At 48.0% G+C, this 12165-nt stretch overlaps 1 protein-coding gene across 6 annotated transcripts in view; it reads left to right on the forward strand.

Moving 5' to 3' along the window:
- MEIS1 (Meis homeobox 1) overlaps positions 1–2714 on the forward strand; it is a 109144-nt gene extending 106430 nt beyond the window's left edge. For 4 of the 6 annotated variants that reach the window (XM_080616829.1, XM_080616833.1, XM_080616832.1 and 1 more), the window contains one exon: positions 1234–2714. In XM_080616829.1, the coding sequence (XP_080472955.1) occupies positions 1234–1517 (284 nt within the window). In that variant the 3' untranslated portion in view covers positions 1518–2714. The remainder of the gene's footprint in view (positions 1–1233) is intronic. The other 2 variants (XM_080616831.1, XM_080616830.1) reach the window with 1 other exon arrangement.
- Positions 2715–12165: the final 9451 nt, after the last annotated feature.

The raw sequence follows: 12165 nt of genomic DNA on the forward strand, positions 1-12165 counted from the left end.
CAATTAAATTAATAGGTTATTACAAAAAATATTATCATCTTTTTTGATTAAAGAGCTGTGAGTACAGTATATTTTATAAGCAATTTTCATTAGTTCAAAACTGTTCCTTTAGGCTAGATTAAGCAGCTATTCATTGCTAGAGTCTTGAGACCTGATTCCAAGGTGTTCGGCGCATTCACAGTGCGCTTTTACTTAGAACTAAAGCCAATTGAACCTACTTAGCAATAGCGTATGCCTTTCACCCTTGATGATTATGGAGCTTATAGCTCTCCGAAACAATACACCTGTCAGTTCCCATCAGCTACAGCAATCCAAGCAGAAGGCAGAGGCCCACAGAAAGCAGGAGGTTTTATTGTTTTAGGTCCAATTTTTTTCTTATTGTTCTCCCAAACCCACTACAAGGTTGACTGAGTTACGTGTCTGAATTTTTTTCAGACAGAAGTGAGCAAGGGGAAAGAATTAATTGATAACTGTTATTGATTATAGATATATTTTTAATGCATTTAAAAATACAGGTTTGATTTAACAATCGTCCTTAGTAATCCTATCAATTTCGGCTTCATATGAAGCCTTTGTTCAGTGATGTATGTGCTTGCTGTATAGCGTCTGTTTGAATGGCACAAATACTTGGGACAGATTCCAAGTGATGGGGCTCAAGAGCTAAATAAATAACTGTTGATAAACCTTGACACTGATTTAACTCATCTTTCCTCCCAAGCCCCTCATTAACTACTACTGATTCCCTGCCTTGTATTCCCAGCACACTTTTACAAGTGGGGAGACGAAGGCGGGTAGCTGGAACAAGGCCATGGGGGATGAAGCCCACCTAAGAGCCCTCATAAGGGCTTCCCCGGCTTGGTGCCACCACCCTGTGTGACGTTAGTCATCATCAGGCTGGCCCTGCCTTGGGCATGCTTCCAAATCGGAAATATCTCCATCGCGTACGTTCCTAACCATAAAAGCAGAAAGCGGTTTTATCTCCCAGAACTCTGTATTTGGAGGGGGGAGGATGTTCTTGGGGGGTTTTTATGACCTGAGAATCATTCCTGTTGCCGTTGTTGTGAGTCCATACACAGACTCCAATCCCACAAAGGCAGCTGCACTCACACATCCATGACTCCGCATCCCACCTTGGGCTCAAGTCCAGCCTTCCCGTGCCCAAACCGAGGAGCTTTGTGGCCCAATGTCCATAGCTGATCCCCAGCACTCACCACCACTTCTTTCTCTCCACAGGGCTGCAAAGTATGCCAGGGGATTATGTGTCTCGGGGTAGTCCAATGGGTATGAATATGGGACAGCCAAGCTATACCCCACCCCAGATGCCCCCTCATCCCGCTCAGCTGCGTCATGGCCCCCCCATGCATACCTACATTCCTGGACACCCTCACCACCCAGCGATGATGATGCATGGAGGACCACCCCACCCTGGAATGCCCATGTCAGCATCAAGCCCCACAATGCTTCATACCGGCGAGCCGGCAGTGAGCGGACAAGTGATGGACATTCATGCTCAGTAGCTTAAGGGAAATACGCGTTGTCTGCAGCAACGGTAGATTTCAAACATTGTCTTTCTGCAATGACTATGGAGTTCTTGGCTTCAACTTTGGACCAAGGGACGTTCCGATTCTTCACAGGGACCCTGAAAAGCAGGAAAACACCAACTGAAGTCAACTTCTGGGGACATGCTAAATACCTATATGAGACATTAAGAGAACAAAGAGTGAAATATTGTAAAATGCTATTATACTGTTATCCATATTACGTTGTTTCTTATAGATTTTTTAAAAAAAATGTGAAATTTTTCCACACTATGTGTGTTGTTTCCATAGCTCTTCACTTCCTCCAGAAGCCTCCTTACATTGAAAAAGAAGCCTTACACTTATCCTGCAAATGACAGAAAGGGCTTATTTGCAGGATTTTTAGAGCATTAAAATAACTATGTCAGGCAGAAGAATCTTTCTTCTATCCTAGGATTTCAGCCATGCACACTCTCTCTCTCCCCCCTGTCTCCTCTCTTTCTTCCCTTTCTCTCCCTTTCTCCCTGTCTCTCTCCCTCTCTCTCTTTCTAGCCTGGGGCGTGAATTTGCATGTCTAATTCATTTACTCACCATATTTGAATTGGCCTGAACAGATGTAAATCGGGAAGGATGGGAAAAACTGCAGTCATCAACAATGATTAATCAGCTGTTGCAGGCAGTGTCTTAAGGAGACTGGTAGGAGGAAGCATGGAAACGGAAAGGCAGTGTATTTGAAGCCTAATTGTCACATCAGAGCATCCTTGTCCCCATGCAGCAACCACCACCTTGTACATCACTTCCTGTTTTATGCAGCTCGAAACATGGACTGAAGATTTATTTTTAATATGTTGACTTTCTTTCTGGGCAAGACATCGGTCATGTGTGCATTTTTTTTTCCCCATAGTCCCATCATGGAGCATTTATGTATACATTGTAAATAAATTTTGTGCAAAAAGGACTGGAAAAATGATCTGTATTATTGCAATTTTTTGTAAAAGTAGCAGTTTGGTATGAGTTGGCATGCATACAGATTTACTAAGTGGGATAAGCTAATTATACTTTTGTTGTGGTTAAACAAATGCTTGTTGATAGCCTTTTTCTATCAAGAAACCAAGGAGCTAATTATTATTAATAATAATCATTGCACACTGAGTCTTAGAGTTTCTGATTGAAACAGTTTGGATTGTATAATAACTCAAAGCCCAGTTGTAGTAGTTTGAGTGCAGTAATGAAATCTGAATCTAAAATAAAAACAAATTATTTTTTGTCATGGTGACTCCACTGCTTGCAAAATTTGTTTCCTGCCCCCCTTCAGTATTTGTAGCCATTCCATCCCAAACTGGGATCCAAGCAGCTACAAAATTCAGCTAGCTCCAGAGGCATACCTCGCATTTGCTATTTAAATATTGGCTTCATGTTTAAAGAATGTAAAAGTAATGCTGTGCTGCACAAGGAAACCTGCTTGGAACTTGCACTGTAAATAGTCAGGATGGGAACTGTTGCCTTTTAATAAATGTAGTATTATAGGGAATTAGTGGACAGAAATTTGTAAATAGTATTGCCCCCCACCCCAAATGAAGTTCTGATGCACAGTCTAAATTCTTGGAGCCACTCACATACTATGTTTCTTTCTGGACCTGAACATATTAAGGAAGGAGGAAAATAAAACTTGGAAACCATTGCCTGGGCAATGCATATTTGTAAGTGAAATGATGTGGTGGTGCGAGGGGCTGCTGGACCTCTTGTGAGTGCAGGCTGGTGCTGGCCGTCCTCTCCTCATTAACCAATTTCCTCACACAGCTGTACTTTCTGCATCGCAGCCAGCGAGTTAAATAGCACCAAAGAGCCTGGGTCGGCTGCAAGACCTTTGAGTTTTCTTAAATAAAATCCCAGCTGCTAATAAATAAATAATAAATAAATAAATGTAAATAAATTAATAAATAAAATCAGAGTTTCCTGGGGATAGGAGAATTATGCAAATCTCTTCAAGCAAAATCAACAACAGCTCCCCTGCACCCCTTCCAAACCTGCCGCCCCCCTCCTGGCCTTTGTCAGGGGGTGCTCCGGGGGCACCCTCTTGCCCACCCTGCTTGTCCTCCTGAGGTGGAGGGTTGAAGCTGGATGGGGGTAAGTCAGGAGTACAGGCAGGGCTGGCAGCAGGCAGCACAGATCTTGAATGAAGCAAGCCACCAAAGTGGGCACCTCTCCCCATGCAGCTTGGGTCTCCTCCCCTTCCTTTTTTTTTTTTTTCCTTTTTTCCTGAGTTTTCTTTTTTTTCCCTTTTTCCCATTTTTTAAAGGGCCACTCTACCTCCTAAAAGGCTGCACATCCCTGCTCCCGCTTTGTGAGCCCGGAATAATGACACTTTTCTGCCAAAACGTGAATGAACGGGGCTTGCTTTTTGCCTTTTTTTTTTTTTTTCTTTTTTCTCCTCTTTTCCTTTTTTTTTTTTTTTTCCTGGTTGCTGTTGTTGTGTTTAGTTTTAGGGTTTTGGGTTTTTTATGTTTCTTGAAAGACAAAAACAAACCGCCCTCTTGCATGTGAGGGCACACGCGTCCTTTCCTCCTCTCAGCCACAGAGAAGTGGGGCACAGACCTTCCTCCATGGGACTTTTTTTATGGGGGGAAGACAAAACACCCACATTTCAAATTGAGCCCACTATTATATCCCAAGACATTTAATCAGCTGTAATTATAACACATTCAAAATGAAGAATATGCCTTGACAGTATTTTTATTGTTATTGTTCATCGCATGATGTTAGACAGCTTCAGAGGCACAGGAAAGAGAAGTAAACGGGTTACAAATAGGGAATTATCCCTCGTTTAGCATTAAAATTCATTTAGATAAAATTGCCACAAACATTTAAATGGGGAGATTAGTTCCCCCTCACGCCTTATTGCACTCTCTCAATGGCTCCGTTAAGAACATTTTACACGTTGGAAATTCCGCCTTTTCGGGCCGCTCGCTGTTTCCTAGCTACCTCCTTTCACCGCACCGGGGGAGGCCGCCGGGGAGGGCTGGGGGTGGGGGTCGGGGGAGGCCGCCCGGCTGCGCCTCAACGCCCCGGCGCTTGGGACTGCGCGCCCCGCGGGAGTGCGCGCTGCGCGGCGCTGCGCGAAGAGCGGCGGAGTTCGGGAGAGGGCGCGGATGTGTGTCGGGGGGGGCTCGTCGCCTCGCTGTCCTGCCGCTGCCCGCCGAGGAGGAGCAGGCGGAGGAGGAAGAGGAGGAGGAGGAGGAAAGCCGGCTTCGACTGCCATCTCTTGGGGGCTCGGGAGAGTGCCGCGGGGGGTGGGGGGGGGTTGGGGGCTCCTCGGTCGCCCGCGCAGCGCCGCGGACATTGCGCGCCGCAAGCCCAAAGTTTGTGCGACCCCCGGAGGGGGTTCAGTTTCCTCCCCGCTCCCCCCCCCCCTTTTTTTTTCTTTATTTGAACAATCTTAATTTTTCCCCTCTCACTTTTCTTTTTGTGTCGTCCCCCCCACCCCCCCCGCCCAGCAAAGCTTCCCGCGGAGCCGCGTGCGCGCAGTGCCGCGCAAGGCGGGCTCAAAGCTTTCCTCCCTCCTCACAGGGGCGGGGACGGAGGGACGGGGAGGCAGACGCGTTAGCGCGGTATTTGCGCGCATGGCTGCGCGGGGCCTGCCCTGCTCTGGAGTAGACCGCGGCACCTCACAAGGGTTGGGGTTTTTAGGGGGAGCATCAAGCGGGCGGGCAGAGAGGCTGGGGAGAGGGGTGCCTGCCGCGGACACAGGTACTTTTGGGCTCAGAAGCGGCACTTTTCGGACACGCGGTGCATATTCCTACCCTCTGCGCTGTTGCGCGGAAAGTCCCAGCTCTCCTCGCGTCCTGAGCCCGCTTGGAAAACTCTGTTTACCCTCTCCCCTGACCTTGTTGTGCCGCCCAGGATGATAATACGTATATATATATTATATATACATAACAGCAAAGCGGCGCTCCCCGAGTGGCGGGTTCAGACGGCGGACCCTGGGCGCGGGCCGGTCCAGTCGGTGCGGTGCTTTGCGAGGCGCGTAGCGATCGTGCGTGGTGCGGGGACCCCCCCACCTCTGCCGCCGAGGTGCCGCCTGGAGGTGGCTGCTCAGCTCCGGGCCGGGCTGCCGCTTTGTGTGTGACAGCCAGCAAACCTTCGTCGTCTCTTTAATGCGTGTGGAAATAACCGCATGCCTGTGTGGCAGCTGCTTCTAAAGCCCCAAGTAACTCTTTTGGAAGAGCAGGGGGAAAAGAGTGAAAGGCAAAAGAAAGACTGTTCATTTTTTTTCCTTTGGTGCCATTTTGGATGTCATCTGTTACCTTGGTGACTGTGCTCAGCCCCCAAAGCCCCTGGATTGTTAGAAAAAAAAAAAAAAAGGAAAAAAAAAAAAGCATGCTATTTCTGCACCGTCATTTATCACTGTCACCGCATAATGATTCCCCTCGCAGCTCCTTATTGATGTTTGTAATTGCATTATCTCATAAAGGGAGGGGGTGGCGGGCCAGGATGATCAATGGAGCCGCGCCGTGCATGCCGGGGTCAGGGGCTGCGGGAGGCGGCGGCCCCCCCGGACCAACCCCCCCCCAGGGCCCCGCTCCCCGCCTGGCAGACAACAAGTCCCGGGCAGCGCCCGGAGCGCGGCCCCGGCAGCCGGCGTGCGGGGCAAGGGCACCCCCGGGCGGGGCCGTCCTTGTGGGACACCCCATCTGGGGAGGGGATGAAAAAGAGAATTAAAAATTCAAATGGGTTTAATATTATTTGGGTGGGAAAAAACACTTGGTACATCAATGCTCCTATCCCCCCCCCATCCCGAAGCGTTTGGCCGGGTACCTGCCCGGAGGAGCAGCGGGGAAGGCTGATCTGGGGCTCCTCAGGGCCCCCGCAGGGCCCTTTCCCAGTCTGATCCCCGCGGAACTCGGCCGCGGAGGATGCGCGGGGTCCCGCGGCGGCCGCCCCGCGTAGGGCCCGGCGGCGGGAGAGCTGCGGGGGAACGTGGTGGGAGCCCCTGAAGGGGGTGATGGGGGGACATGGAGGAGGAGGAGGGCGCAGAAACGCTGCTCGTTCCCCTCATTTAGTTGTTTTTCACCAGCGTATTTTCACCGCAGCGAAGAGACGCCGAGAGCTCTATAGCGAGGGCAGCGCTGCTGAAACCCCCCGAACCTGAGCAGCCAGCGGGGCTCTTTCCCCCTCTCCCTTCTCTCTCCGCAGATCTATAAAGATTACCAACGAAGTAAAGATTAACTCCTTTCCCCGCTCCTCGCCTCACAAAATGAACTCCATCTGCTGCGTCCAAAAGTTAATAGAATTATTTCCCAGCCACTTTCCCAGAGGATAAGCTGGTGCACCCCTAAACCCGGGGCTTGGGGGAATCAAAGGCGAGCCTATGTGAGCCAGGGCAAGGGTATGCTGAGGTTGGCACAGCCATCCCAGGCAGCCCCAATGCTTCCCTCATTTTAACGCGCAGCTCTAAACCGAGGGCAGAGAGCAAATCCTCTCCAGCTCGTCCTTCCCTCATTTATCAGCTCTCTCCCCAGGTTTCCCCCCTCATCCTTCCCTTGGAAATTTAGTAACACTTTAGTTTGGAAGCCTAAGTGATATTGCTCTTTTCCCTATATATATGTGTGTATACCTATATATTTTATCTTTCTATATTTCCTCCAGGAATGAGGGTTGGCGCTACCGTTAGCCTTGTAAAGAAACGCCGCTCGTCTGCTTTTACATAAACATCCACGTTTCCAAATAAACTTCATAAGGATTTCAATTGGAAAGTAAAGCAGTCGGCACTGCGAAGCAATGGGGCGAAGACACTGCACTTGAAATTTCAAATGTGAACTAATCCAACTTAGCTGTTTTTTCCCCTTTTCTGGTCTGATAGTTTGCAATCTGGAGTTCCATACTTAAAAAAAAAAATATATTTAGTGCCATAGCCCACGGTTAAAATAGTGAAAAATTAGTCTCGTTTCAGAAATTATTTATTTATAGAACGAACATGATTAAAACATAAAAAACACACAAACTGCAGCTGCAACAAAAAAACCCCACCGTGATTTACGATTATTAAATCTTTGATTGCCATGTTAATGTTTCTTTTTCTACCTTTCATTTGCATTTTAATCTATCGAATCTTTACAATTTTGCTGCCTCCTACTCGAATGATTGATTACACATCTGAAAGAGAAAAAAAAAATACTAAGCTTTCTAGGCGAGCTTCTATTTTTCCTCCCCCCTTCCCTTTGCTGGTTAGCTTTCTGAAACCTTCCTCAACAATGTTAATGCAAGCAGGACAAATTAATTATGCTCTTTTAAATGTCAAAGGTATAAATAAAAATGGCCCCCCTCCTTCCCCCTCCTTTACCCCTCGCCCCAAATGGGAATATTTTTCCAAGCCGCTTGTTTTAAAGGCAAGAAGGAATCACCCTGGTAAAATACAATTAAAAGAAACATACGCGCAGCATCCTGACTGTAAATAAATATTATTGCGTGGACATTTACCTATGGAATAGGGAAAAATAAAAGCCCAGAGAAGCAAGCAGCCGAGGTGAGGGCTCCCCGGCGCAGCGGCAGCGCTTCCTTCGCTGCTGAGCCTCAGCTTTGGGGTAGTTTCTCCTCCTCCAAAAAAAAAAAGGGGGGGGGGGGTGTTCAGGACGCAGCCCCCGAGAAGAGAGGTTCCCCCTTCCCTCGCACCCCACGGGCCGGAATGAGGGGTAGAAAGCCGGGAGGAGGTATATTAGCTGGTGTGTGTAATCCCCAAAAAGGGTTGAGTCCCACCTGGGGCGCGCGCCCCACTGGGCTATGGGTGCTCAGGCGGGGGCGCCCATGGGGGATCACTCACCTGGGGGCTGCCTACGGGGAAGAACCACCCGGGGAATACCCACAGGGGGACACTTAACTGGGGATTGCTCATAAGGGTATAGCCATCGGGGGATGACCACAGAGGGACACCCACCTCGGGGGTGCCGACCCAGGGTTCTGGGCTGAAGGCAGCCCGCGGGCAGTGCTGGCACCTGCGGGGCCAAGGGGCAGCCATTTGGAAGGAATCAGTGCGAAAAAGGGACAGGAGCGGGCAGGGCCGGCGGGGTGGAGACAACGGCGCTGAGGCTCCGCACCTGCGGAGGGGGAGCCACCCGTGCGGGCCGGTGGGCAGACAGGGAAGATTTAGAGGTGAAGAGATGGCAGATTGTTAAGAAAGTAATAGTAAGGTGTCCCATATACTACAGTTTTATTGTGGGGTAGTAACTACTAGATTTATTTATTGCCGAGGCTATATAATAAAGATAATGACCACAAACTCAAGATAAATGCTTACGCCCATAGCTGGTCAATTCTTTTTTATTTAAGAGAGTGATCTGGAGAGGTGAAAGTCATCTTCTCCCGACCACAAATATCAGTCTTGGTTTCCATCAGGTTATAAACATGACATGCAAAAAGAGGAGCTGCTGCCGGGCACGCAGGATTTGGGGTCGGGATGTGTGTGTGCCCCCTCCTTTTGCTGTCTCCCTGACTATAGCACCCTCAAAGGGGAGCACCGAGATGAAACAACAGGGGGAAGAGCCCCTTGCGATAATAAATAATAAAGCCTCCCCCCCCCCCAAACCCTTGTGGAAATGCCCCTTGTGAAAGGGGACGCGGAGGAGCAGCCCCGCACTCGCTGCCGCCCGCCGCCCACCGCCCCTACCCAGGGCGATCGTGTGTCAGCCTCACAAGAGCTTTGATCCCTGCACGGCCGGGAATAAAAACACCTGACAGCGAGCTACGACGCGGGAAAGAGGGGAAATACAAAGAGAAAGAAGGGCAAAAAAATAAAAGAGAGGGCGAATAGAGCCATACAATTTCGTGGCTTGTGCGCAGGGTGAAATTATAAGGTTGAAAAGTGCGAACAATCCTCCTCAATCTTTCCCAGCATCAGCGCAGCTCTCAGCCTTAACCAGAATCCCTCTTCCCAGCCGAACGTGAGTTACGATTTCCCCAGCCGCTCTTCCCGTAGGACCGACATCTCTCAGGGAGCTCCCGGCTAAGGCAGCCCCGGCCCTTCAGTGTCTCCCCCAGGGCCCGCTCCGCGGCTGCGCCTGCCCCTGCGCGCAGCGCAAGCACCGGGGCAGAGCCGTGCCTTCTCCTCCCGGCACAGCCACTTGTCTGCCACACTTCAAAGGGTGATAACCTAATTGCTTCCAGAGTTTAAAAGTAATTAAGCTATATTAAAGGAACTTAAATAAAACTGGTTTGCCGCGCACGGGCTCCCCTTCTCCTTCGGAGGGTGAAGAGGAGCCTCATTTCTCGACAAACTGCATTAAAAATCATTCATTGATATAACGTAGGCGAAAAATGTAAACAGATTTCGTTTTTGAAAGGGTATGGGTAAAGTGGTGGTAATTATGTATAATTAATGCTGAAGGGAAAATGAACATGTAATAGGTTCCAAAGATTAAACCATCTGTAACTATCAGGGGAACTTTTAAAGTTTTTCTTCTTCTTTTTCTTTTTTTCTTTTTAAATACGTCAATTTCCTTTCACTAAGGATTTTTAGATGTAAAAGTTCAAGCTAACGTTTGCTTCTCTGAAGAATTCTGATTTGAGAAACAAACCCCTAAAAGGTTTCAACAATTCTCAATCTACAACTTTGAAGATCATCCAGTATAAAAATAAATTGAATGGTAATTTTAACCGTTATTAATGTTTGCGGCACTTAATTTAGTTAGGTGCTGGCTTTCCATTTTTGATTACACCATAAGGAAGTTATTTTACCAAGAAATGTGAAGATAAAGTATAGGCAATCCCACACATTCCTTATATTTTTTCTGGCATGTATTTATTGTAGTCTACTCAATCTATTTCAATTTCTAGGTAATGCATAATCACTGGAGCCAATCTTTTTCCCCCAGCAACATGTTTGCGAGGGTAGTACCAGACTGTGAAGATGTAAGTCCCACTTATCTGTACGTGACAGTCAATGCTAGCCACTATATATTTAACTGTATTTTTCCTACTTGTCTCAGATTGAGTTCACGGAAGTAAACCCAGTGTGTTCAACAGTTGCAAAGGTAGGAGTGGATCTAGCTTTAGCAACACTAATAGATGTTGAGATGTGTGAGCTGTAGCTTCTGTCAGAGACTGTGCCTTTTCTGTAACAGTAATTCCTAAGGTGTGAAGGTAGAGTTGTTAAATCTTATGTGTCAACGGACCTGTCGCTTGAAAGGTAGTTTGCAGGGATAGTGTCTAGAGAAAATAAATGCATTTGCATAGAAAGGAAAAGAAAAGTTAGCAGAAGTAGAGGCTTAAACTGCTTTGTTAACTCTTGCATCCACTTGAGAGGGTAGAAATAAATCTGCTTCTCTCAGTCCTTAACTTCAGGTCTGGTTCTGCTGCAGTCTTGGCTGTTCAGGTTCGTGGGGGATGTTTTTCTTCTCCAAGAGGGAACGATAGATACCTCTTATGGGGAATTCACCAGCTGGCAGTTCAAGACAAGGTTTAGGTTGTCACTCCCACTCTCCAATTACTGCGTCTAGCTTGGAGAAGCAAATTTGTAAGCAACAGGAGTGCTTTTTGAAATCCACCATACTGCAGAGGTTTATATACAGATTAACCCTTCAAAGTAATTCCTAGCCCTGCTCTTTATTGCAGAGACCAAGCAGCTGAGTTTCAGCTTGGCATTTCTGGCAAACCCAGCTGAAGATGCTGAAGACCCTCAAGCAATAAAGGGGTTCGCTTTTCAGGGGCTAATCTGTTTAACCTCTGGAGCAGCTTTTGTGTTGCTCGCTCCTCAGCCTACCTGGAGGAGGATGAGCTGACAGCAGATCCCAACCCAGTGACTCACCCAATAACTTTTCCTGAACCACATCCATGTTGCTCAGAGATCAAAGCGAGTTCTTGGGCAAACGTACATATGGGAAGGGGGTGGAGGAGAACAAGGCTCAGATGGAGATTGCAATCTCAGAAGCTTACTTTTGGGGGATGAAAGCGACTGTAAGGCCCAATTTGAGCCATGTACTCATAGAAGCTATAGCGTCTTTTAGAGCTGTAAAATCAGTTTGCTATTGAAGTGCTCAGCTGTTTGCCCAGGGAAGCTGTGAATGCTCCACCCCTGGCAGTGTTCAAGGCCAGGTTGGATGAGGCCTTGGGTGACATGGTTTAGTGTGAGGTGTCCCTGCCCATGGCAGGGGGGTTGGAACTGGATGATCTTGGGGTCCTTTCCAACCCTAACTATTCTATGATTCTGTGATTATATGATTCCATGATGATGGCACAAGGGCAGCATGTACAGACAGGTGCAGTGATCCCTGCCTGGCATTGACCAGCATCTAGCACTGGTGGATTTAGCCGGCTCTTACTTAGTTCCTGATATCTCACACACTAGAAACATAAACTTCAGCCAGAGGCTTTTTCCCAAGCTAGGAAGCTCCCTGCAAAGACTCCTGTGCTCAAATAACCCCTTTTTCCCCCATCCCCCACTGGTGTCCTAGATTGATATAAAGGACAAAACCCCCTGCAGTTTGTCACTGTCTTTTACCAGAGTAAATTAACAGCGTACTTCCCTTTTCAATGCCTTTTGATGTGCTAATAATCACTCGGACGGATGCAGCCACCTTACTCTTGCAGTGTACCTAATGCATCCAGACACAAGTCTAACCAAAAGTCAATGGGATTTTGGCTTCCAATGGCACCTTGG

This window comes from Psittacula echo, assembly GCF_963264785.1.
Source record: "Psittacula echo genome assembly, chromosome: 4".
NCBI classification, from domain to species: Eukaryota; Metazoa; Chordata; class Aves; order Psittaciformes; family Psittacidae; genus Psittacula; species Psittacula echo.